Source organism: Priceomyces carsonii, assembly GCF_900007245.1.
Source record: "Priceomyces carsonii strain CBS4050 genome assembly, scaffold: Debaryomyces_carsonii_scaffold_2, whole genome shotgun sequence".
NCBI lineage: Eukaryota > Fungi > Ascomycota > Pichiomycetes > Serinales > Debaryomycetaceae > Priceomyces > Priceomyces carsonii.
The window spans coordinates 1,748,338-1,774,216 of NW_026946675.1; the positions used below are offsets into that span (position 1 = coordinate 1,748,338).

At 36.7% G+C, this 25,879-nt stretch overlaps 11 protein-coding genes across 11 annotated transcripts; 5 read left to right on the forward strand and 6 right to left on the reverse strand.

The window, feature by feature from the left end:
* Nucleotides 1-37: 37 nt before the first annotated feature.
* PRCAT00002396001 (uncharacterized protein) lies at nucleotides 38-475 on the forward strand (the record flags this gene model as incomplete). The annotated part of the gene is made up of 1 exon (XM_062952256.1): nucleotides 38-475. One exon carries the CDS (start codon nucleotides 38-40, stop codon nucleotides 473-475), a length of 438 nt encoding a protein of 145 aa, XP_062809176.1.
* Nucleotides 476-633: 158 nt separating this feature from the next.
* AAP1 (Aap1p) lies at nucleotides 634-2,580 on the reverse strand (the record flags this gene model as incomplete). The annotated part of the gene is made up of 1 exon (XM_062952257.1): nucleotides 634-2,580. The coding sequence occupies one exon, from the start codon at nucleotides 2,578-2,580 to the stop codon at nucleotides 634-636; it is 1,947 nt and encodes a 648-aa protein (XP_062809177.1).
* A 1,883-nt stretch (nucleotides 2,581-4,463) lies between these two features.
* Nucleotides 4,464-5,486, reverse strand: PRCAT00002399001 (protein-lysine N-methyltransferase; the record flags this gene model as incomplete). Its single annotated transcript, XM_062952258.1, has 1 exon — nucleotides 4,464-5,486. One exon carries the CDS (start codon nucleotides 5,484-5,486, stop codon nucleotides 4,464-4,466), a length of 1,023 nt encoding a protein of 340 aa, XP_062809178.1.
* Nucleotides 5,487-5,561: 75 nt separating this feature from the next.
* Nucleotides 5,562-6,590, reverse strand: PRCAT00002400001 (allantoicase; the record flags this gene model as incomplete). Its single annotated transcript, XM_062952259.1, has 1 exon — nucleotides 5,562-6,590. One exon carries the CDS (start codon nucleotides 6,588-6,590, stop codon nucleotides 5,562-5,564), a length of 1,029 nt encoding a protein of 342 aa, XP_062809179.1.
* Nucleotides 6,591-7,123: 533 nt separating this feature from the next.
* PRCAT00002401001 (uncharacterized protein) lies at nucleotides 7,124-9,433 on the forward strand (the record flags this gene model as incomplete). The annotated part of the gene is made up of 1 exon (XM_062952260.1): nucleotides 7,124-9,433. One exon carries the CDS (start codon nucleotides 7,124-7,126, stop codon nucleotides 9,431-9,433), a length of 2,310 nt encoding a protein of 769 aa, XP_062809180.1.
* Nucleotides 9,434-9,751: 318 nt separating this feature from the next.
* PRCAT00002402001 (uncharacterized protein) lies at nucleotides 9,752-11,449 on the reverse strand (the record flags this gene model as incomplete). The annotated part of the gene is made up of 1 exon (XM_062952261.1): nucleotides 9,752-11,449. The coding sequence occupies one exon, from the start codon at nucleotides 11,447-11,449 to the stop codon at nucleotides 9,752-9,754; it is 1,698 nt and encodes a 565-aa protein (XP_062809181.1).
* Nucleotides 11,450-11,794: 345 nt separating this feature from the next.
* COF1 (cofilin) lies at nucleotides 11,795-12,291 on the reverse strand (the record flags this gene model as incomplete). Its single annotated transcript, XM_062952262.1, has 2 exons — nucleotides 11,795-12,212; nucleotides 12,275-12,291. 2 exons carry the CDS (start codon nucleotides 12,289-12,291, stop codon nucleotides 11,795-11,797), a joined length of 435 nt encoding a protein of 144 aa, XP_062809182.1.
* A 793-nt stretch (nucleotides 12,292-13,084) lies between these two features.
* On the forward strand, nucleotides 13,085-13,189 carry PRCAT00002404001 (uncharacterized protein; the record flags this gene model as incomplete). Its single annotated transcript, XM_062952263.1, has 1 exon — nucleotides 13,085-13,189. The coding sequence occupies one exon, from the start codon at nucleotides 13,085-13,087 to the stop codon at nucleotides 13,187-13,189; it is 105 nt and encodes a 34-aa protein (XP_062809183.1).
* Nucleotides 13,190-13,866: 677 nt separating this feature from the next.
* On the forward strand, nucleotides 13,867-15,231 carry PRCAT00002405001 (uncharacterized protein; the record flags this gene model as incomplete). The annotated part of the gene is made up of 1 exon (XM_062952264.1): nucleotides 13,867-15,231. One exon carries the CDS (start codon nucleotides 13,867-13,869, stop codon nucleotides 15,229-15,231), a length of 1,365 nt encoding a protein of 454 aa, XP_062809184.1.
* A 107-nt stretch (nucleotides 15,232-15,338) lies between these two features.
* On the reverse strand, nucleotides 15,339-16,454 carry PRCAT00002406001 (uncharacterized protein; the record flags this gene model as incomplete). The annotated part of the gene is made up of 1 exon (XM_062952265.1): nucleotides 15,339-16,454. The coding sequence occupies one exon, from the start codon at nucleotides 16,452-16,454 to the stop codon at nucleotides 15,339-15,341; it is 1,116 nt and encodes a 371-aa protein (XP_062809185.1).
* Nucleotides 16,455-16,735: 281 nt separating this feature from the next.
* PRCAT00002407001 (uncharacterized protein) lies at nucleotides 16,736-25,753 on the forward strand (the record flags this gene model as incomplete). Its single annotated transcript, XM_062952267.1, has 1 exon — nucleotides 16,736-25,753. The coding sequence occupies one exon, from the start codon at nucleotides 16,736-16,738 to the stop codon at nucleotides 25,751-25,753; it is 9,018 nt and encodes a 3,005-aa protein (XP_062809186.1).
* Nucleotides 25,754-25,879: the final 126 nt, after the last annotated feature.

Below are 25,879 nucleotides of genomic sequence, written 5' to 3' on the forward strand. Positions count from 1 at the left end.
TATATATAAAGCTGGTAACAAGTTGAAGATACACCGCATGTTTCAAGAGTATTGTTTTGCACATGGAAATCCCTGTATGTCTGGACTGCTTTACTGCTGCGAGGAGTGCAAAAATGAAGACTACGAGTTTTTTGTAATGGATGAAGAAGGTCACATTGAGGAAAAGGAAGCTGAATTGATACCTAATAGTTTGGTTTACGAATGTTTTTGGTGCAAAGCACACCATGATCCTTATATAGCATGCAACGAGGAACCGAATAATTATTCATGGCTGATTTCTAGTAATGTCAAATGGGACAGTCCCTCATATTTTGGTAATACAGCTAATAGGGAAATAGAAATGAATGCAATGAATGAATATGAAACAAAGGAAGATCCTTTAGTATGGAACGGCAACCAAAGTTTGCAATCTAATTATAAGAAGTGGTTGGTGGATAATACCGCTTCCGTAAGTCCGCTTGCAACATCATCATGAAATAATAGGTATTTTTATTGTATAAGGGTATATAGATTTTAATAACAAACTATAATAATTTTTGAGTATCAACTCAGTAGAAACAAAATCATGATTTCAGAAAACCTGCTGACTATCACAATGAAGTACTCAACCCTTGACAAATTATATCAAGAGAACTAGCAAAAGAAATTATAGAGTCTATAATATAATGGCTTACGACTCAAAGTATCTTTCTTTTCTGCGATTTCCTCCTTCAACACATCAAGATCAATCTCTCTTCTGCCTGTGTCGACGTCAATCTCTTCGGCTGTCAAGTAGAATTTTGAAAATGGAATATTCAAAAAAAACTTAGCATATATCTTATGTCCAACATAACAAACGATGCAGAATGCAAGACCAAGGTATATTTGGAAAAATCCTTTGACGTCTGCTTTGCCCTCATTGCCAGGAGGAAATAAAGCAGCCCAGAACTGTAACCCAATAATCACAATAAGCGCAATTATCGCATACCAAGAATAAATTGTGCGGCTAGTATAAACCAATTCTTCCTCAGCAATTCTAGCTCTGATACTCAAAGCCCTCCTGAATCTCAAATGGCAAATACAAATGGAAATATAGGTAAATAAGGCAGCGAGACCACTCAAACTTAGTAACCAGTTGAATGCATCTATAGTTTGATTAGGACCCGGCAATGCCACTAAGAAACACAATAAACCAAACACAAATTGAACGCATAAAGCAACTATTGGTCTCCCCTTTCTGTCTATATAATTAAAAATTGGGGGTGCTTGCTTTAGGGCTCCTAGTGCTGCTAGTGTTCTTGATGATCCATAAACACTAGCATTTCCAACAGACAAAACTGTAATTATAATAAGAATGTTTATAATTGATGGCAAGGCTGGAATCTGTGCATTTTTCACGGCAATGACAAACGGCGAGATATTAATATTGACGCCTACGTTACTTGCTTTACTGTTATTTCCGATGAGTTCAGACGATTTGTAAGACACTAATAAACCGATCATTATGATACTACCAATGTAGAATACCAAAAGTCTCCAGAAGACTTGCTTCATGGCTTTTGGTATTGATTCTCTGGGATTTGCAGTCTCACAACTTGCTAGACCGAATAATTCAACACCCGAGTACGCGAATGCAGTCGAAACAAGTATAGAACAACATTGCTTAAAAGGCTCAACAGAGTTGAACATTCCTCCTTTAGGCGAATGCCAATTTGATCCTCCTATAAATGTATGTCCTCCCCCACCACATACTAAAATGATAGAAAGAATTAAAAACCCAATAACGGCCAAGATCTTAATAAGACTGAGAAATGATTCCACTTCACCGTATCCCTTGACACCAAAGAGATTTATAACCACAATCACGACATAGAAAACGGCTACAAAAACTGCAGGATTGACATTAGTCTCCCAGTAATCGATTGTGATTGAGGCTGCTACTAATTCCAATGGTAAAGTAATTAACCATTCCATAGCATAATTCCAAGCCATCGCAAATCCAAAAGAAGAGTCGACAAATAATGTGTTGAAAGTGACGAAAGCACCAGACAAGGGAAATGCTGTAGCCAATTCAGCCAAGCTAGCCATAGTAGCGAAGATTACCAGCGATACAAACACCCAAATAATTAATAAACCGAAGGGACCTGCAGACGACAACATGCTTCCAGATCCAATAAATAAGCCAGTACCTATAGCACCTCCTAATGATATTAAAGAAAGGTGTCTAGCTTTCAACGTTTTTGAAAGAGGGCTTGTGGAACTTACCATCGCTGCTTTCTCCAACTCTGTTAATCTAGAGTAATCAAATTGATGGTTTTTCTGCTCAACTGGACTCATCATCTTACTTCCATTTGATAAAATGGGTGACATTGCTGACTCCGATTCGAGGTCATTGAATGGAAAACCAGAATAGTCATAAGGCTTAAATGAATCTACAAACCTATGTACCCAGTTCCCTGATTTCATGGTGTCGCACATAGAAGCTGAGTAGCCTGATCCAGTGTATACAGACCCTGCCTCAGACTCTCCTGTATTCATCGTGTCAGCTGGTGCTATCCTGATTGAGTTGTCCATTTTCATATGTGATTCATTATTAGACATATTCTATTCACGACACACCTCCACGGCGTAAACAAAGTTGACTTGTCCTTTAACTTTTGAATTAACAAGTTAATATTTAATTAAAATTGCTCTTTTTTGACCCGTATTCCTACTGTTCACTATTTATGTTTGTAAATAGAATGAATGCAGTAAAATTTAGACGACGGATTAATACTAAATATGAATCTTATCTTTCTCCGCGCCAACTGTATTTTTTGCCACAACGGGGGAGGGTACAGCCTTATTTAAGACGAGTTCGTGTAAGTCAATGTAAGATGCTGTAAATTAATTTTATGACTCAAGCGAGATCACAGATATTTTGCTCTTCATATATATAAGAAATTCCATTACGTTGAGCTTTGCCGATTTTGATCCAATTTGGAAAGATAAGGGCATACTGTGAACAAGCAAATTTTTCACATTGCACATAATACAATAGTTATGGAGCTGCATAAAAGGGGTCTTTTTCTTTGCAATCTGCAGTCCGCTGTCTTTTTCATGGACATAAGAACATTAAACAATAGGTAACAAACTGCGGATTAAACCTTCTACCTCTTCATACTGAGACGAGTACATTAAATATACTTTGAGCATCCATGGAAGTAAGTGAGCTCTTGTATCTAATTGAGAGCGGTCTGTCAGACTTGAAAATTTGTTCCTCTAATGTGTTTGTAGTATCCTTTGAAAGATGGATTTAGCTCTAGGGTGCATGTGGGAAATTATTGTAAGGCTACAATAGAAATATTAGTTTCCCACAATAAGGATGAAATTTAAAACAAAGCTACTCCAAGACAAAATGACATAACAGGCACTATTGTAATGTGACAGGTTCGTCTGGTTATCATTCTCCTTCCTAAGAGGTATTCTTTACTGTCGATTTTTGGGAAATTCATAGAGAACTACATATGTATTGTGAATTTAACTTTATGTATTTTCAGATTTTCTTGGTACTAAAAAGTATATGCTTTTTGAAAAGTAGTTAACGTGGAACACCTAAAGGCTAAATATGACTGACAACATCAATTAATCTCTGTTCTCTAAGTCGATAAACTTACCACCTTTGGCAAATCTTGGGTGTCTTGGATCATTAATGTATTCATCACTGTTCATCAGAGCAATACTTGCCTTATAAATTAAAAAGTAGGTAACACCAGCTAAATATTGTTAGTATCATTACCTTGATAATTAAATTGAAAAAGGTAAGACCCATTTTCGAAAATCAAGTCCTCCTAAGTATACTATAGTATGCATTTCCATGATGTTCATGATATTAGACTTGAAATACAACTAAGAGAATCTCGATTGGACAAAAACACTTCCGTATGGTCCCATATGCCTCATCGTTTTGAACTGAGTACCGCGTAGGATAAACCTATTAATCAATTGCTCATAGAACCATTTACATACCACTAACAGCAAAGGGCCAGTAATGCTTGGCCACAGGAGTTGGAAATTTCTTAATCATTTTATCCTGTTATGTTTAACTTGTATGTTACTTTCAAGAAGAACGATATTGTAATGTTCAAGAGTTTCGCTGCTGTTCGGTATTCGGGTTGACTTCGAACCAACCAATGAAAATTTCAAGTTTAATACGTCAACACACGACCAGTTATATACACGTACTATAAATGCTAAATAGCCATAGGCTGGGAAGACAACAGATGAGAGTTCATTAACCCAAGTATGAATAGAGAAATTCTTGAGTATAGACGTAGAAAGAATACGCTACCTTAATTATTTTAGATTTTTTCAGGACAAAGTTTTAGTGAATAGCGTAAAATTAAGATCTCTTAGCAAATGCATTCAAATTACAAGAAATTCTGGTCCAACTTTATGAACTGGTATACATCTAGTTTAAAGTTATGTATTTTTATAAGGAGACTTTAAATGCTATTCAGGTTATATATCTCGTAAACTCTTATTTCTGGTGTGTCTTTTTGGAACCAACAACTGCATTCGATCTCGTGCGGTATTGGACAACGGTCTACTATGCGCCATCTTTGACTGAAAAATTGATCAAGCTTCTTGTCCCAAAGCTCTAAAGTAATGTCGTTTCTCCTTGTAGCTGCTATTACAACTTTCTTTGTGCCTTTACAGAAAAAAGCATCTAACGTTATGCACAATGAGTGGAAGCTTTCAGGATCGTACGTAATATCTGCTCCAAACACGTAGTCTGCTTGAGGAATCATCTCGGCAGATTCTGGAGGACCCCATATTAGTTGCTGGGCTCTTATTAAGGGAAACTTTTTTTCATTTTGATCTATATTATTAAGATCAAAAGTGGTTCCCAAATTTTCGATTAGCTCCGAAGAGCCGTCAGTTAAAATGACTTGACGAATGTTTTTGACTAAAAAATGATAGTTTTTTATGAGGGATAGCAGGACAAGACCAGTTCCTGATCCCAATTCCAAGACTGTTCGACTCTCTAAATCATAGATGTTTTCGTTCAAGTAGTTAGCGAGATATAGAGATGCCTCCCAAGTTCTTAAACCTGTTGTATTACTTCCAGAAATGAGTCTAGGTAACTCTTTAACTCCTATGGTCGTATCTTCAAAAGAGCTATCGTTACAGCTAGAAAATCCATTAATATGATATTGAAGTATGTCAGGTTCAGTAGCATTTAGTTCCATAGCATCCATCACATCACTCGTACAGAGAAACTCATAAAGTTCGTCGATACAATCCTTTCTTCTGTCTTCTATCCACTCTATGTATTTTTTTAAAAATGATTTAACATAATATGGATTCAATGTAACAATTTTTTTTAACTCATCAAGTATGTTTTCCTGTATCTCTATAGAAAGAATAGGCTCAACTTCAATAGCCTCACTAAATAATTCCCTCACTGGAACCCTTTGATGAATATAATACTTGATATTATTTCCATTGATTTTCTTCTTGGCCATGATATATCTTGAGCGTATGTTATCGAGAAGGTACAATAAATTTGATATCTCAGATCGGAAATTTTATGATTTATACTATTTAGCTACAATATTACCGAAAACTCTAACTCTTTTGACACCACCATCGGGGATAATTGTCACCAAGACATGCGAAAATGATTGATCGTTTTCAATTTTGAAGTCATGTTCTTTATCGGGTCCCGTCTTTGAATCACCCACGAGGACAGTCCATTTTTCGCTTTTAGCGTCTGGAATCTCAGACTCATCTTCCACTTTCACAGCCTTGATATTAACTTTTTGAGGGAAATTTCCTCTGAAATGAGCTGTGTCGATGACGACTTCTTTGATCTTGGTCAATGCACCTAATCTGATAACAACCCAATCTATGTGGCCAGGCCCTCTTGATCTCTTAGTTTCCCAACCATCAGACATATCATGTCCTCTGCCTGGTAATAAAAGATTATCCGCAGATCCAAAGTGCTGATCAGAATACTTGATTGCAACACCGCCATTTTTGACAGATGCCAAGTCGAGGACAGTTGATGGATCCTTTGGTAAAATAGGAATGACGGATCCATATAACCTAAATCTTGCTATACCACCGTCAGGATACATTCTCAATCTAACGTGAGTATAACTCTTTTCAGTTATAGTATCTCTGGTGAAGTAATGTTTTTGCGATGGACCACATTCAACTTTTGAAATTACAGATTCCCATTGAGAATCATCAAGGTTGAAAGCTTCGTCATCAGACGCCAAGTAAGCAGCTTCGACGGATATAAAAGGAGCATGGTTACCATTAAAGAAGGCGGTGTCCACCATACATCCAATCAATTTTGCAGATGCAACACCCATTCTAAATACCACCCAGTCTGCTTCTGCAGTGTTATGTCTTCTAGTTTCCCAACCGTCATACCAGGCTCCAGCGTGAGTGAACCTCGTCGCATCTCTGATGGCTTCTTTAGGCTTAATCAAATTGTCTGCTGCTGCGAACCACTCGTCAGAAAACTTTAAAACTTTTCCTCCAAGTTTTTCTCCAATAACATCGACATATTTGCAAACAATCTGGTTGTGAAATTGCTCTTCATTTAATACTTTTACCATTCTGTTCCAACTCTTATGTTATATTCTCAGACTATATGCACTATGAAAGAAGAAATATAAAAAACCCTATGATCTTTAGCTTAATATATACACTTTACTGTACTGACAATGTACGGTGACACTACTGAAAAATTTGAGGCTCCACAGTTGATCTTAGATAACGCTATGTTCAAAAGTCGGAGGATTCCGACAAAGAAGGTAGACTTCTTATTGCGGATATAAGTTGCGTTGAAGTATAACTTTGTTTTTTTTTGTGCCTTTGCACGCAAAGATTAATTGGGCCCCAAAATAAACAATGCAAACAAAGACACAACAAGAAGAACAACAAAAACTACTAGATAGCAGCGGTTAGTAGGTAGTGGAAATTGACTTCAGGCTTTTTAGGGTTAGCTTATACGATCGTTACAAATACATATTCAGGGACAACTTTTTACATTCTTTTTTCATATTTGAGGCGTATACGCAAATTCTTGTGCCTATTCCAGAAGCTATATCGGATTCATTCCTTCTTTATAATTTACTCCTGATTAATTATGGATGATAACTATAACAAAGAGAATGAAGTTTCAAGCATAAATTCACAAACCCTGCTGCAAGTAAGTTCGCTGCTGTCCGCAAAAGTCTTGGTATCTAAAAAATCAATCAACAAACTAAATTCTACATTAAAGCTGGATTCTCCAACAGCGTCTCCAAGAAAAAAACAAATCCAGATGAGCTTGCAGAATATGGAAAAAGATTATTGCAGACTCGAAAAGCAATGTGAGGAATTATTATTGAAGAATAGGAACTTGACAAGCGAGAATACTCACTTAGAACATGATTTGGAAAAAAAGTTGACTTTCATTCAAGATCAGTCCGATAGAATAGCTGGTTACGAAAGGACATTTAAACATATTCAAAATGAATACTCTAGAAGTAAAGATCTCTATACCAGGGAGATCAATTGTTATAAGGAGTTGATTGAAGATCTACAACTGAAAGTTAGTAAATTAGCTCTCGAACTCAAGAATTACCAAGAGCTGCAAAATTCATTTGAAGACCTACAGGACGCTTTTTCGTTTTTGTCAAAGAAACATAAGGTTTTACAGAGTAACTTTGAATTGGAAAAATGCTCGAAAATTGCATTGATTGATGAAGTTGAACGTTTGTCTATGAGAATATCTCAGTTAACTAAGGAAGAGTCCATTCAAGGAGCAAATAATAATGAGTACATTTCGGACGTAGAATCTCACTTCACGGAAGAGGAATACGAATGCTCAGTTTACAATGACAAATTGGACACAAAAAATCTTTCTAGCGAAGAAGAAGTTGAAGATTCCCATTTTGTTAGTTACCTTGCAGATGATTTAAGAAACAACCACTCATCACCTATTAAACAGAACTTTGATGATTCTTTTGAAATGTCAAGTAATTTTCAATTTCCTTCTTCGGTACCTATTTTAAATAAAGATGATAATGAAGAAAATGGTGCCGATAACCGAGAAATGAAAGCCTATTCAAGTGAAATACAACTTCCTCCATCGCCAGATCTAAATGTCAAGCAAGATAAGCGTCAGTCACTTCCTGATAAGTTGAAGTCGTCTGGTAGCTATTCCCCTAAAGATGATTTCATCCTATCTCCTTTTAAGTTGGGAGGAAACAATGATTCATGTAGTGATACTGATACAACAGTTATGAAAACCACAAAAAGATATTCATTTACGAAACCGAGCCATTCTAGATACAACAGTCATGACATTTTACCGATTAAAGTTGAATTTGAAGCAGCAGATGGTAGCAATAGGAGTAGTTCAGCCCCAGATAAAGAGCATATATCGAGACATGAGAATTTCGAAAATATTCCAGAAGAGATTCCCAGAACGAGAAGATCAGTAAGAAATAGCGCATTCATGACTTTGAGTGGGATGAATGGATATAGTAATACCCCTTCTAATAGGAACTCCTTGTTAACAAATTCTTCTTCGAAGTCCTCAAGTTTGGTCATTGATAACCACTTAACTAACGAACTGAACAGACAAGAGATTATGAAATTGAAGTTTGAATTACAATCATTGAAATTGCATAATGAGAAGCTCTTATCTTATATTGGCTTTGAACTTCAGAAGCAAAAGAAGAACATAAGAAGGCTATCTAGCAGGAAGTCTTTGAACAATCTTAATAATAAGAAAATAGAGTACTCGGATGCAAAACTAATCGAAAAATCACGAAATATGCTTATCCATAAGAAAAGGGTTTTGCGATCTGTTTCCATAAACACAATCCTTTCAAAGAAGTATCAATCTGGGCTGAATGGAATTTTAGCAAACGGTTTGTATGGTTTTCCTGGAACAAACTTAATTGAGAGCCAGTTTGAGGATTATGAGCCGGAAAAAGAGGATGACGAAGATGACTACGGATTCTTAAATCATGACGATAAATTTTGCAAACGTATATTCTCACATGGGTTATACGCTTATCTCAAATTTGATGACATTGATGAAGATATACCAGCTGATCATGATAAAAATGTGAAGAAGTTCAAGTCGCAAACTTTTGCTAACAGATGCGGAATACCCGAAGAAGAGTTTGAATCCGAGTTCGAGGAGGAGGAAGGTGATAGTGATGAGTATGAAGACGAAGGTGACTGGGAAGACATTTCTAATGTTCTTGATGAACTACAGCAAACAAGCGTTCTTAGTCATATTAAGTATCTCATTTTTGGTAGCTTTTTGTCCCAGAAAAAGTCCAAGAACGAAACGCTCGTTGATGATGGCCTCAAATATAAGTTCTTCACGATTGCCATTGGCATAATGATTGTTGGATTGAAATTATCACACACAAATAACTATCCTATGTCAACTTAAAAGACATCATAGAGACATATATCATTTTAATTATGATTCATAGAATTCAATTTTTATTGCTTATTTATCTAAATTTTATATTTTTGAGTATGAACTTCACACCTCGCTCCTCGAATAGATTACGAGCGCTTCGAATCTGACTATTCTTTACAATCTAAGCCATATAATACATAGATATACAAAAAAAGGCTACGAGAAAGAAGGCCCCAATATTTCAATCCACTCTCTGTGTATAAAAGCTTTCATCAAAGTGCTGAACGTAACCTCATGGTATATTTCGTAGATAGAAGTCGTCATAATTTCATTCGTGAATTTGATCTAGTTCATGTCTACCTTGTCGTTCTTCCATGTTTTGCCTGTTCCCGAACTGTTGGAAGCGATATTATTAACGCCATTCGAGAGTATAGTGTCATCCGCCAGATTTCTCGTAATTCTTTCGTGTAAAGAATCACTTGTCGTAGAAGAGGATCCATCGTTTCGAGGTTGCAGTGATGTAACTGCTGCTCGTAAGAAGAAATCGTCGATCCCAGAAATCTGCTGCAGAGCAGTTTGCTGAAGTTGAACATGTTGCGGAGATTGTCTAGGCTGAAGTTGAACTGGAGCATCTACTCCTGTCTGTTGGATTATTTGCAGTTGCTGATGACGCTGTTGCAACGATCTAATATTGGTAATTCTCTCATTGAAAAATGAATTTTTAAATTTTTGAAATATGGTAACAGTTTGAGGGTATTCATACTGATGATCATGGAAGAACCTATCTGCAAACATATAAATGAATCTTTCAATATCAGAGGCACTGATATTCAGTCCGCTTTCGATCTCTGGATGTGATGCGGGAGCACCCGGGTCAGTATTCAGAACGCTTGAGGTCCCCCCTAAGCCAGCCCTAGCATTCGACCTTGTCAACCTTTGCTGCTGCTGTTGTTGCTGTTGCTGTTGAACTTGAGCTTGGGCCTGCTGGACTTGTTGCTGTTGCTGTTGTTGTTGCTGCTGTTGAACTTGAGCTTGCGCCTGCTGGACTTGTTGCTGTTGCTGTTGTTGTTGCTTGTACTGCTTCTGCTTTTCGAATTGCGCTCGATAATGATGCTGATAGTCATACATTGCTGCGTTGTCATTATTTGAAGTAATATCTTTCTGCGTGCCAGGGTTGAAATGCTGTTGTTGCTGTTGTTGCTGGCGCTGTTGAGCGTGTTGTTGCTGTTGTTGGTATAATGCAAAACTTGAAATGTTAAGATTTGAGGACCCATTTGAGAAATTGAGCCCATGTTGTGTATGAAACTGCCTTCCTTGTGAGTTTGTAGTCAGAGGATCCATTAGATCATAAGTAGGTGGCGTTGTATTGGCGGTAAAATCGCCTGGACTACGACTTTCGTCGGGTACTGAGGCATTCCTTCCGGACTCAGTACTGCTACCATTTGAATTTGCAGTGAGGCTTACCGGGGCAGCTGTCTGGTTCCCTGATGTATTAAAATTAGAATTGTAGACTTCAACTGGATCAGTCGAACTTGAGGTTGTCGTAGTACCTGAAATGCTATTCGTGTTGTGAGATGGAACCTCGTTACCTGCCAAGGTCCCACTCATCCTTTTCTTGTTTAAACCATGTCTTTTTTTGAACTGACTCAACCATCCATGGCTGAAACCTACCAATCTTTTGGGGTCATCGACGCCATATTGGTGTGCATAAATTGACCAGTATTCTCTCAATATAGGTTCATTTATAGGCTCATTTCTCTCAAGCTTCTGTTTCACCAAGAGATCCATTGCCCTGTTAATTTTTTCGTATTTAAATTTAACTTTTCGTCTGCTATTCTTTGAAAACGATGATCCGGCCTGGTTCAAGCGCTCCCTCAATTCTTCTTCATTTTTCAACCATTCACTAAAAGAAGAAGTTGATATTGATATTTCGTTCTTATATCTATCCACTGTCTCCAGCTGTGGCCTATTAGAGTGATGATAGAAATCTAGAATTTGAATTTTCTGTTCCAATGTAGCCCTTGGGAGCTTGACAGGAGGCATTTTTATGTGAAAAACCAAATTTGCCCACAAATGCCTCAAACAACTCTAACTTCTATCTCTACTCAATCACAAGATCCACTTCCTCAGATAGACAGTTTAATTTGAAATATTGTGATCTTCCCCAGTGACAGTATTGAACAAAAAAATTACTATTCAGACTTTTTCCTGATTGCGCAAGTGTTACTTTTTTGTTACACGACTCCTTCAATCAAATGATAAAACTTTAAAGGATGGTCAAAATTCATTTATAATTAAATATACATTTGTTTATACAGAAAGATACAAACATATTCGAAAGCTTTAAAAAAGAATTTTATAGACGGGTTGTAGAGCCAAGAAGAACTTTTAATGGGATCCAGCTCCCCTACTAACTCTTTCCAAGACAGACTCGTAAGCAACTTCAGAGAAGTCCGTACCTTGAACATCAGTAGAAATTCCGTTCAATGCTCTCCTCAAAGCATCTTTCGAGGAAGCATAGACCATTTTTGATCTGATTGGAGCTGTATCTGGAGACCATGTAAAAAAAACAATCTTGGATCTTTTGCCTTCTCCACCACCAATTTCATATTCAAAGTCGTAGATAGCATATTTGCATTCATTATCTGGTAATTTTTCCAAGAAGGAATCGTAATCTTGAGCGGTTGAGGTCTCTTCAACAACGATCTCTGTTTTTTTATCATTCAATGCATAAATGATGAACTTATACTTCTTGCCCAACTTTAAGTCATTGAAGGCAGCCAAAGACTCATCAGCAACGGTAACTCTACACAAATAGTTAGTAAATTATCGAAAACCCACAATCACTTCTGACTTGTATTCACTTACCCTGATCTAGACTGCATTCAGTTGTTAGTATCTTAGAGCTACTTAGGAAAACACGATAGACGCTTTGCGTAAAAGATCAATCTATCCTTGTTGGTCGACTTCTCTATCCTACTTACCATTATTGATGTATTTGTTTTGGATTATATATTCTTAGTATTAAGAATTGATTGAAAGAGATAAGTTAGCAAGATAATACGTGTTTGACGATTGAGTTCGATAGTAATCCTTGAGGTACGACTTTTTAGGTAATGTTACCCGCAGATACTCATAAAATCTTGTCTTAGCAGTCAGAGCTAAAGTTCAATACTTGGCATGTAACACCGACCCTAAAAGACTTGGAAGATCAATTCAATAGCTTGAAAATGGCTAATCGGGTCTTATGGCTTTTTATAGGAGTCTTTTCAGGTAGTGAGTGACCCCATAATCATCCTTTCGCTAAACCATGTACTTCGCATAGAAGTAAGCATAGCAGTAAGCATAGCAGTAAGCGTCAGTAAAAACCGTGGTGCGACCAAGGTTCATATGGCCGTATAAGGTGACGTAGCAACCTAGAGCGATTTTAATCTCTTAGGGTCACAAATAAGCTTGGATCTATTAATGTTATCCCACAAAAATAGACTGAGAGAAACACCAATAATTCTTGACAATGCGACAAGCAATAACTCCCAGTAACAAGTGATGTCCATTTTTCAGAGATTTGAAGTACTAATCAAAAGACACATTACTCAATGTGTTGAATAAACTGTTCACTTTTTGAACTCATCAGTATGGGCGCTTTTCACCAAAGGTAAGTTGGAACTTTACGATACGATGGCCGAGTGGTTAAGGCGAAGGATGCAGGTTCCTTTGGGCTCTGCCCGCGCAGGTTCGAACCCTGCTCGTGTCGCCAATTCTTTTTTGGTTTTTTGTTTATAGCACTTTTTGCTGATCCAATAAATTCAAGGACTTCCAATTCAGCCAGATAGGAATTTCATACAAAGAAATATCTCCTGATAGTAACTATTTCCACTATGAGGCGATATTTAACGTTTACAAAAGGTAATACTTCCGGACATTTAACCTAAACAAGATGCGAAAAGTTTTATCTTGTAGATTTTCACAAAACTTGAAGAAAATTACCTTCACAGTATAACTGTATGACCAACGCAATATTTGTGCTATTAGAAGAATCAGGAACCTTTAACATATAATTGGGCCTCTTTAAGGTTTTAGCTACTTTTAAATTTAGTATAGGAATGATTCGAACTTCAGTTTCAAGGTACTTGAATAAATATCAAACCAGAAATTGAAGTATTCAAAGAACAAATCTGATTGCCTTAAAGAAGCATACCTCATTTAGATCTTTGCTGATAGCTGTTCTCTCTAATTTTCTTAATAAATTACAATGGTGCTGGGTTCGTTAGGTGTTGCAATCAATACTATGTGCAGGCAAAAAGTTTTATGAGACCACTTTTTCACTTCCCAGAGGCAAGCATCTCTCTATATGCGTAGGAGTAATTACTTTCTAAATCACTTTACATTAGCCCTCGAAGTAAAGATACAATATCTTTATATTTACGTTGGATGGATAGAGAAATAAAGATAAACTAGGCATGGGATCTGACTTATACGAAATTCTTGAGATCGAATCGAGCGCATCGAGCTCAGAGATTAAGAGGGCTTATAGGAAATTGGCCTTGAAATTCCATCCAGACAAAGTAACGGAAGGAGATAGGGAGACTGCTGAGAGCAGATTTAAAGAAATTAGCCATGCTTATGAAGTTCTCATTGACGAAGTAAAGAGAGAAGAGTATGACCTATATGGAACCACTGGTGATAAGGGCCCCTATAGTGAAGGCTTTTCAGGGAATCCCTTCGAAAACTTCTATGGTGGCCATCAAAGTGGACAGGAATTTGACGCTAACGATTTTTATCAATTTTTCAATGGCATGAATGGCAGCGGACAACAATATAGAGATCACAATAGTGGACGCTCAGCAGCTTCTAGAACAGATGATGCGAGACTTGAGATAGAGGTAACACTAGAAGATCTATACAAGGGGAAAATAGTCAGAACAACTTCAACTAGAGATATAATATGTGACCATTGCAAAGGAACTGGCGCCAAAAAAAATGCATTATCAAAGAAGTGCTCAGCATGTGAGGGTAATGGCTACGTAACTCGAATAAGAAGAATAGGTGCGGGATTGGTAACTCAGGAGCATGTTAAGTGTGAGAAATGTGATGCATCTGGAGTCATATATCGACCAAAAGACAAATGCAAAAAGTGCAAAGGCAAGAAAGTTGTAGAAGAGACCAAAATTCTCGAATTCGAGATTCTCAAGGGTTCTAAAAGTAATGAGTCGATCATATTAAAAGGGGAATCAGATCAGTATCCTGGAATGGTTACTGGAGATGTTATTTTGACTTTTAAATGTACGGATCATCCTGTTTTCTCCAGAAAAGGCGATGACTTATTTACAAAATATAAAATTCCCCTTGTTGATGCACTATGTGGATTTTCAAGAGTACTAGTAAAACATTTAGACGGTAGAGGAATATTTGTCTCCACTCCCAAAGGGAAAGTGATCAGACCATCTGATTTTATAAGAATAAAAAACGAAGGCATGCCTATTAAAGTGAATGATAGTTCAAGCTGGTTCAGAGGATCTCAATCCAGAAGAGGTGATTTATATATTGAAATTGATATAGAATTTCCTCAAGATAGCTGGTACTTAGAGAAAAACGATATCTCCAAGATCAAAAACCTTTTACCCAATAAATTGTTAAATAAGAGGGATGCAGAGAAACAATTAATAAATGAAGAATCCTTACCTGAGGCGAACATCGATGTGATAACAGATTTTACAATAGCTCGCCCCGAGACTTTACCCGATTATGATGTTCCAGAAAACGAGGAGGAAAGCTACACTCGACATGAAGATATTCCGGCTCAGCCTGAATGTAATCCCCAATGAAAAAGAAAATGGTGGAAACTGATGTATATAGTATCAGTCGCGATAAATCTAGATATATAGTTTGTACATAACTCTGTAGAATAAAACCAACTAAACGCCATTCAACATTATAAGTCTAATAGATCGTTGAGCTCAGAAACATTTAATCCGAATTCTACTTCGTTCTGAGGGTTATCCACTAAATCGTTCTCATCATTATCTTGCATTTGAATCGAGATGTCCATAGGATCCTCAATATCAAGAGGTTCAACATTGAAATCAAGGTCGTTCAATCTTTCAAACTTTTCATTGGATGTTTGTCCATTCGAAGCTATAATATTTGGTCTGGTCAACTTGAGTAACTCATTTTCGTTCAAAGGGGCAATGTCATCAGGATAATATGGTAAAGCGTCTTGCTTCTCTGGAACAATTTCAATCTCATCATCACATTCTAGTAAATCTTGATGAATGTGAAAGGACCTGCCTTTTTCTGCGACCTGACTTGGAACATTGGCCAAAGCGCGATTAGAAGGTAAAATATTACCTGTAGGAGATTTTTGCCTTTTTGGCTGTATGATTCTTTTCACAGGATCACATCCTTTTCCACTAGCATTCACTTCTTCTAGTATGTTAGATGCATTCAATTGTTCAGTTCTCTTAGAAAACGTAGACAAAAGCAGACTAGTTGGTTTAAAAAGTACATTAGGATCGTGCTTAACCAAACTGTCCGTATCGCCTCGCCTTATTAACTTTACCTCTCTTGCAGCTTTTCTCAGATCTAGAATTCCGGATGGAAGCACTTGAAGTTGTGGAGCACTATTTTCTTTGACGAAAGCTTCATCACTGACTGTTACATTACTGTTAGCAGAAGCGAGATCATCGAGAGTTGAGAAGCCTAAAGAAGAATTTGATTTCAATAGTTTTGGTTGTTTAGAAATTGAATGTTTTTTTTGATGAAGTTGTTCCCTACTTATTCCACTGAAACTTGATTGAGATCTATTGAGAGTTGGAAAAGACTTGTTTTGGTCTTTTCCCCCTAATGGCACCCTAGCAACAGGCTTTTTTTGGATAGGTGCTTGCTTGATAGATAGTTTTTTGTTACCTCCTGGTATTGATTTGCTATTTTCATCCTTCAACTTAAATCCAGGTGTCTTTACATTTTCATTTTGGAGTTGTTGTTTGTTGCTATATCCCATTGAGTTTAAATTCTCGTCGTCTGCGAAAATGATCGGATTTGGGCTCATCCTTAACTCAACTGACAATAAACACTTTGACCTAAAGTGTCTTTGGAAGGTTTCTTAATATTGCTTTGTTAGTTAGAAGATAAAGATAAATATGATGATGCGATAGTGTTTGTTTATACTGCTTCTTATTTTGTTTGTGCACAGATAGCCTGCATATACCAAGGAATTTATCATTTTCAGAAGTGATGTAAATCTTGAGAGCAAAGGTTTCGTTTGATAGACTGGTATACATAGAGAAATATTGAAGATAGCCGGAGTAATTGTAAATAAGGAGGTTTTCAATGCCTGTTCAGTCACAATATATTTCCGTGATCTCTATGGGGACGGTTGAAGATTCCAGTTGGGTGTATTTAGTGGACTGGATTTTGGCATTAATTATAGGTTTCGCTTTCGTTTTCTATTTTCACAGATGTGTGGGATGGCTTATCTCAGAACTTCTTCGCTTGTTACTATGGAAGAGACATCGTATAAAGATTACTTTTGAATCCTTGAAGATATCATTTCTTGGTGGGCGGATCTTTGCTAAGAACTTGACTATAATAACAACTGATCAAACTGTTTCCATACTAAAATTGTCATTGACCTGGAGATACTGGATTTTCAATCTAACTCGTTTGCCGGAATATTATTTTGAAAGCAAAGATGAAATATTAGAATCAATGGGTTATCTGAGAGAGGACAACGAGCGTCTTCCTTGCAGAATTCTTCTTATGATTGAAGGATTAGAAATATTCATGTACAACAGAAGAACCGGATATGACAATATCATTAATATTTTAAATGAAGAGGAATTAAAGGATAGTTCAAGCAAGATGTCTGGTAGCTCAAGTTTCTCTGACTCAAATAGCAGTTTGAGGTCTCGCACTTCTAATTTGTCTTCGAACGAGAAATCTTCTCCTCCATCATTCGAAAAGCCATTACATAAAGAAGGAGAAAAATGTCATAAAATGACCAACTATACTCTCAAATTCTTACTAAAAGTTTTCCCTATCAATGTCAGAATAAAGAAGGGAGCCATTGTCGTTGGAAATAGTACAACACCTTCAATTTTAGTGATGTCATATAAATCTGCTGATTCAATTTTTGATGTCTCAAAAGCGCCAAATTATTTGGACTTCTATAGATTACAATTTTCTTTTGACACTGACAGCCTTCAAATGTCAATCAAGCCAAATATTACTTTCGATAAGAATCATTCCAAAACTGACATAAGAAATCGAACTCAAAGTAGAGTTCATAAGCATAAAAATTATCAGGTATGGAAAAGTTTTCAAAAAGCAGTCAAATTTATGACGAAAACTGCGATGTTAAAGAGGAGTAAAAGTCAAAAAAAAGAGGATCCAGGATCATTTCAGTGGATGGGATTGAAAAGATATGTAGGTGATACATCTGGTGACGAAAAGCTATTTGGAATAGCAGGGGCCGATGAGGAGTACGCTAGATATACGCTGATATTAGATTCTTCAAGGACTAAGCTAACTTATTATTATGATGTGCCTGGATATGTACCTTATGAGAATCCTCTAGATGGTATGAGTCCACAATTTGGAATTAATATTGAATTATCCATGGCAACTATTCACTATGGGCCCTGGGCAGATAAACAAAGAATTCCGATTCAAACGATGTTCTTTCCTCCAATTAGTCATGACTCTAAACCTACTGAGATTCCGAAGCCTGGCTATCTAAGGAGCTATGAAGGCTTTAAGATCCAAATTCATGTTAAAGACGAAGCGGTTCTTCGTATTCCCGTAAGGGAACCAAGTAAAGATAAAGAGCTTTTGAAGGGCAATTTAGTTGCTAACATGGCAACCAGAGCTTCCAGACCCTTTGGTTGGTTAGAATTGAAAACGAAGACGAACTCTACGGTTACTTCATTTACATCATATGTTGCCTCGAAAGAAATTGGCTGGCCGAATACTTTGAATGCGTTTTTTTGTGAACCAGAAGTAAGGACATCAGTGAATCATGATATTTTGTTCGCAGCTAAAAGTCATAGAATAGACGGTAAAATTGGATTCCCTTTGAAATGGAATGGCAAATGCGACTGGACGTTCGATTTTTCAAGCAACCTGGCAAAAGTATTCTTTTTGAGAGAGCATACCATGCTCTTCTCTGATATATTCTCAGATTTTGGGTCTGGGACACCAACTCCTTATGAATATCACCGCCCATTTCAATATAATATTAATTGGAAGGTAGAAAACTACAAATTTTTCTTGAATATTAATGATTGCAATATAATCAATAATCCCTTGGACTTTGTGAATAACAAGTATTTGTCTTTTCAAGGTAAGGACCTTGAATGTCAACTATGCATTCCTTTAAATGGACAGTTTTCAAAGTCTACAACAATCGACTATAAAATCGATACATCTTTCTTCAATTTTGTTCTCGACAATCCTATGTGGCACACTACACATTCATTCTTAAATGATTCTAATATTATGGGAAGAAGTAACAATTTTACCATCGAAGGATCTTACACCTTCTTTAACTCTGTTGAGGTAAATACCTCAAATTTTGTTGTCATTAAGTGCATTGGTGACTCGATCACTTTGAAGCTTTACGGTTTCGTGGTTCGATATTTTTTTAGTATTAAGGAAAATTATTTTGGGCACTTCATTCATTTCAAGACCTTTGAGGAATACAATAATGGATTGGAACCTTCAATAAATACTGATGGCGCTTCGTCCGCTAAATCGGATATGAAGAAGGATAGCGAAAATGCAGATATAGATTATTGGAAGATTATTAGAACTGATAACGATATGGACTTCTTATTTACATTTCAGGTAAGACGTGGCCTATTGGTGCTACCCTATCATTTATTTGATTGTTCATCGCACATCGGTCTCTCTTTTGATTATCTAGACATTGACTTCAGATTCAACGACTATTATGTTGATTTGCAGGCTGACTTCAGCCCTATTTCGGCTAAATTCATTCATGATCCCAATGAATCATATTTTGATTTAGCACGTTATATTGAAATCAATGATTATGCTGGATCCCCCGATTTAACATTTGATGGATTTACAATTCACACACACAGGATGCTTGGATTTGTTCCAATTTCTATCATGTATTATTGCAAGTGGGACTTTGCTTCGGGTGAAATGAATTTTGATTGCAGCATTTCATTTTGGTGCAAATTGATGGAGTCTATTGAGAGACAAGGGTTCAGTTTTAAGGACTTAGAAAATGGCTTGAATGTTCCAGCCGCATTAGCATATGACATTGCAAACTTTTCCTTCAGATGTCCAAGAGTTAATATGCGCCTCAGAGGCGACGAACACTCAGCGTCGAAAGCTTTTCTTTCGATTAGTCTCGAATCAATACTAGCCACATTCAATAATTCATTGAACCACAGATACTCGAACAAAATGGCCCTTACAATTCCTTTGATAGAAATAAAGCTTATAGATGAAATAGCAGGTACTATTTCTGCATTTATAAAGACTTCTCTTAACTTTACAAATATTGAACAGGCTCAGAAAATGGATGAACACAGAAGATTACATGAAGAACACTTACGAGCAAACGATGCCCCGTTTCACAGGGCTTCCTTTCTTTTGAGTGAAGAATACAGAGATGAGATATATAATACTGCCCTTGGATCACATTTAACCTCCCTAACATTACCCACCGTTTCTTGCCCTCTCAAAAAGGAGACGGAACCTTTTTTATTAAAGAAAAGACCATCCAGCAGTGATACGGAGGATGTGATGACTGATGATTCTAGTTTATATTCAATGGAAGATGAGTTCAGAAGAATGCATCCGACTAACTCTTATGAAGACCAAGATTTTGCGCCTTCACATAAAACGAATCCCAAATTCATTTATCACAACCTTATCTTTGATGTGGGCGATGTTAGTGTATTTTTCACTCCGTCATCTTTACAATATATTGCAGAAATGCTGGAAACCGCAGGAGATTTAACGGTGGAATCACTCATGGATACCCTCAACATCAAAACAGTATTGAATTTAAACCGTTTGATGAATCCCGTTGATTTGATACTTAATTACCGGTTTGTTACCCAAGAAATTTTATTGAAGTTTATCGATAGAGAAGTTCTGGATCCTATGGAGGTCTTTGAAAGAGTACCAAAGGTGCCAGTTATTACATTGAAAATTGTCGAACCTTCTTTCGCATTTTCGTCTGTTGAGGACACTAGCCATGGGGGATCGATGATTGATGAAAAGGATTCTAACACTTGCGCTTGTCATATCAAGGAAGTATTCTTGTCAATTTCCAATATCTCAGAATTTACATTACCTCTTTACTTGAGTATTAATGACATCGAAATATGGCTGACTAAGGACGAGCTTGAAGACGTAACTGGATCTTTTATTGTTGATAGCATAGATTTTCAAATTAACTCTAGCCAAATCGAATGGACAGTCAAATTCTTCATGGATATATACAAAAAATGCTACATGAGTGTCGCTAGGCTCAAGAATATCAGCGAATTGAATTCAATGGCTATCGGGGAATTAGTGTATAAGCTAGCTCTTGCATCCACAACGTTTCATGTTGATCATGACCCAACCGTTTTGACGAAGCCTACATACATTCTAAGGTCGAAGAAAGCACACGTTCGGTTTTATGATAGTTGGAAGCTTATGACTCGTTTGCGCCACATTCTTAGAAATTGCCCTAGGACATGGAAAACAGATCAAAACAATCTATTAACCGGTGGTCAATGGGATAAAACGGCTTCTGCACGCCAGAAGGTGGAGGAAATATTTCATAACTGGAGAAGTTGGGAGGCGAACGAAGATGAGAGAAAGGACTTTTTCGATTTAGTTTTTAAGTCTAAGAGGCATATACTTCTGATGCTTAACTTTCGTTTTCGTGTTTCTAACGTGAATATGAAGTTAATAGACGGTTCGAAAAGAATTGACTTTATTTCGCTTCGGGATGTCAATACCTCATTAAAGGCTTTAGACTCTGACAGCAACGATTTCAGTCTCATACTTGAACCAGGAAAATCTTTAGAAATTATAAATAATATTGCAGCTGTGAACTCAAAGTTATCGACTATTTTTCTAGAGTCATATGTCAGAGCTACTAAAGCATTTCAAAATATATCAGATGATTTGGTGTCGTGCAGATCAAGAAACCAAGGCAAAAATGAAGGTAAAGATAGTAATGTTGGTAATAAAGGTAAAGAAAATATAAAATTGGACGTTATATCGAACTTAATGACTCTTCAGCTTGAAATAAAAGTGCGGAATTCAACCATGACCATAAAATTCAGTGGTTTAGCTGCAGCCTTGCTCTATGATAGCTCGAGATCATCGAAGGAAAGTTTATTTGATCTCTCATCGGAAGCTTCCCAATTTGATGCTAAGTTATGGAATAACACTAATCAGCTTTTGAACATCAAAATAACTGATATTTGCTTCGGTTTAGCTAATGAAGGACTTATTAGCTTAGGATCCAAAATTGCAAATGCTAGCATTGGAACAATGTCTGTTCAAGTGCCAGAGGGTGGCGATGAATCTGCCGAGACCACTGTATCCTTTGTTAGAGAGGATTTAAAGTATTTGAAGCAATTCAACCTTTTAAAATCATCTAATAAGAATGAAGATTTAGATCTCTGGGACTCTCTAGGGTCTATATCTGTCGACTTCGCGATTGGCGATTTTTCCTTCATATTTGGAATGTTGAAACCTTTAAAACTTGATTTGCACATTCTAGAGAGCCAAATTACATTAAGCATTATCAATAAGATTGCCCTATTTGAATCTAAAGTCGAGAAAGTTTTCTGGAAAACTGTTTTAGGTAGCATTTCAATGATTGAGGTAGAAAACTCGCTGTTTAATTTAAACGCAAGAGTCACTAGTGTCGAGGAGAGTATTTTAGCTAATATGGATCTAGGTCTAGGTTATACTAAGGTATTTATTCCTAACATTATTAATTCGTTCTTTGCTCTTAACAATCATATTGAGCATTTGCTGAAGACTATTGGCAAATTGAGGCTCCAATTTTTAAATTCGGAGGATGATGAATCTCAGCGGGCCCTGGTCAAAGACAAAAATGCACAAACAATCGAAAAGAGTCTCATGTACAAGGTTAACACGACCGTAGATTACATTGGAATATCAACAGTCTTGAATAATGCCAAGTTCTCATTTGAGCTTGAAGATATTACATTGGGCACTCACAATGTTGCTAATGTTGCTCGAAGTTCAGTTTTTTCTCAGGAGAAAGTTCCATCTCATGGAGAAATAGAAATCCCATCTGCAAGATTTTCTATCGTTGATAGGAGCGTTCCCGTACGTCTTTCAAATGTCTTTGATATCAATTTATCAGTCTCGATACTAAATGATGGTGATATCGAAAACATGAAGCAGTCATTGCAAATTGAATCTCAATATTTTAGAGTCTGTTTGTGCCCGCAAGTAATATTCAAAATGATTGAAATGACAGATTTTGTGACTGGGATATTTGAAATGAAGAGCTTTTTAGATAAATTTAAATTGAAGGTAAAAGGACCTAAGAAACTCGATCGCGCCTTCCCTTTTTCTTCTGTTCATGTTTTATCTTATAAATTTTGCATTGGATTTTTGTTTGGAGGGTCAGAAAAAGATTATCCAGGTATTATTTTAGGAGCAGAAAGATTTTATGCAATAACTCAAAAGCATTTGGGTAAATTTACGCTAATAGATGCATATATGTCGGTTGCTCGTGGACAGGGATTCTCCAATTTTTACAGCACAGAATCAGAGAAAGGAAACTTGAACCGTTCCTTTTTGCCTAATTTGCAATTAACTTATTCAATCAATGATTCAAAGGATGGTAAGGATATGAGAATTAGTATGCTTGGTGACGAATTGGATGTAAAGTTTTTATCGGACTCCTTTGTTATTTTAGATCATCTTTTGAAATCTAGTACAGTCATTCAAAACTATTTATTAAAAAGAGCTCAAAATCCAAGATTTCATAGGACAAAGAAAGAAATGCATCCTCAAACAGACTACATGAGATCAATAAACTCAATTTTTGCTTCGATAGAAGTCTACGCGAAATTTGCTGGGGCAAACGTCATGTTTCATCGTCTTAATGATGAATGGGATCTGAAACGACCTCCTGCCTTACTACTTCATTCTCCGGCTGTGCAAATAGCGTCGTTATATCAACATAAGAAAGAGAGCTCTAAAAAGCATTTCTTTAAGACGGAAGTCCTCACTTCTTCCTCCGACAATACCTTATACGCTTCTTGTGTTCCGGTCATGGTCGATATAATTTATGGTGTTAAAAAAATGATGCGAAAATTGAACTCTAAAAGTGGAATACGCAACAAGCCGACAAACGAGCCAGCTAAAGACATTCAACTAGGTAACTTACTCAGAGACATGGATATTTATTTAGGAGTGAAGATAGAAAATCAAAAAGTTTCTCTCCGATGTGAGCCGATAGCTGAAGTTGCAGCAGTTGTTGGAATTGATGGTATATATATTCAGCTTTATTCTGGGAATGGCGATATACCGGCTCTAGTTTCCGCTGTTCAGATTGAGTCCGTTTCGGCTTCACTTCAGCATATATATTCAAGAGAAATAAGTGGATCTATTACATTGAAGCATTTCATTTTAACAAGCTCATTTGAGTTTAAAAAGAAATTGAGCATATTGTCTGCGAGTTCGCTATCCGACATTGAGGCATATGTTAATATAAAACAATACCAAGACTTGGATATTTTTAAAGATATCTGGATACCAAAACTTGATCACTTCGATAAGACCGAAGAAGATAGCAATACTTTAAAAAATGCTAATGATGCCAAGATAACTGTAAATAAGAAGATGTCTTCTCGGTTCAAAGAAGTATCTACTACATATGCCATTCCGGGGGCTCTTACTCTAATTATCAGTAATATATCATTAAAGGCAGATTTTGGCCCATCATTGGGGAACTTCACGTTGAAGTTGGATGAGTTTTTTGCGGTCTCAAAGAAGTCAACGGATTGGGCGCATGATCTAAAGCTTGGTATTAACTCTGTTAGCCTTATCTCAGAAGGAAGGCTAGGGGGTATCTTCTCGGTATCTAATATAAGGTTGCATATGGCAGTCAATTGGATGTTAGACATGGATACAATTTTAGATGTACCATTAATCTTAGTTTCTGGTCGTATTGAGAAATTACAAGTTAGAGCGTCTTTTGATTACCATGTTTTTGCAATAGTTAATGTGGAGGACTGTTCAATCGATATATATAATCAGAAGAGTAGCGTCATTAAGGACCACTTGTTTATTCAAACGGGATTCAAATGCTTGGAGATTTTCGTCACATCATTAGCGGCGTCAACTATTTTAGATATTCATCACACCGTGGACCGAATGGTAGAAGATAATAGAAGATCTTACAAAGAAACACTACATGATTCTTCAAAAAGTAAGGGTGACCTGGCTGGTAGAGTTCATGGTAAGAAAATGGAAGAAGATATTTTAGAAGCCACAAAGAAGCTAGAGACGAAAATAGAGGTTATTGCTGGTCGATTTTTTGTCCAAGTATATCCATCATCTTTTAATGACTCAAAAGTGTTAGTATTTACGTTGGATGAATCTAAAGCAAACTTTCAACAGAATGAATACAAAAGCGGCATATCCAACAATCTTGAACTTCGTTTGAATGACCTCAAAGTATCTTTGTCAGGAACAACAGTTCCCCATGCTGACTATGCTATGAAGTTTTCAATTGATGACTTTGTAGGAGTTGCAAGAAAAGCTAAAGGGGGAGCCCTATTTGTATTTCCTTCTTTAAAGATATCTATGAGGACATTTCAAAAGTATAATACAAATGTCATAGAATATTTCTATCAATCTTCATTTGGTGGCACAGTTGATATAAGATGGAATCTTGGTTCGATTAACTTTATACGAGAAATGTATTCCGTTCATAAAAAAGCATTGGACTCTCGTATTGAATATAGGAAAACTAAAGAAGGGGATATTGCTTGGAATGAGAGAATGTTTGATGTTGACTCGAAGCATTCGCCTGCGACAATTCCTGACTCTATTGATCAATCGACGGGACTTGATAGAGTGATTGGCAATACCTTGAACAGGGTGTCCAGCGAGTCAAAGTTCGATTATTTGCCCTTGGCACCTCCAATAATTGAAGCACCCCAGTTGAGAGATTTAGGTAATGCTACTCCGCCGCTCGAATGGTTTGGGTTACACCGTAATAATTTCCCTAATTTCACGCATGAAGTTGGAATTGTAACGTTGCAAAAATTGGTACACGAGGTTGAGCACAGATACTCCAAGATACTTGGAAGAGCCTAGTTGGTCATACGGTATAATCTGAGTATAGATTTAATTTATATTGATATTTTTCAGCAATATATAAAAAGTTTTAAACGTTTCCATTATGTACAGAGAAAGATGAAACACGAGTCTAGTGTATATCTA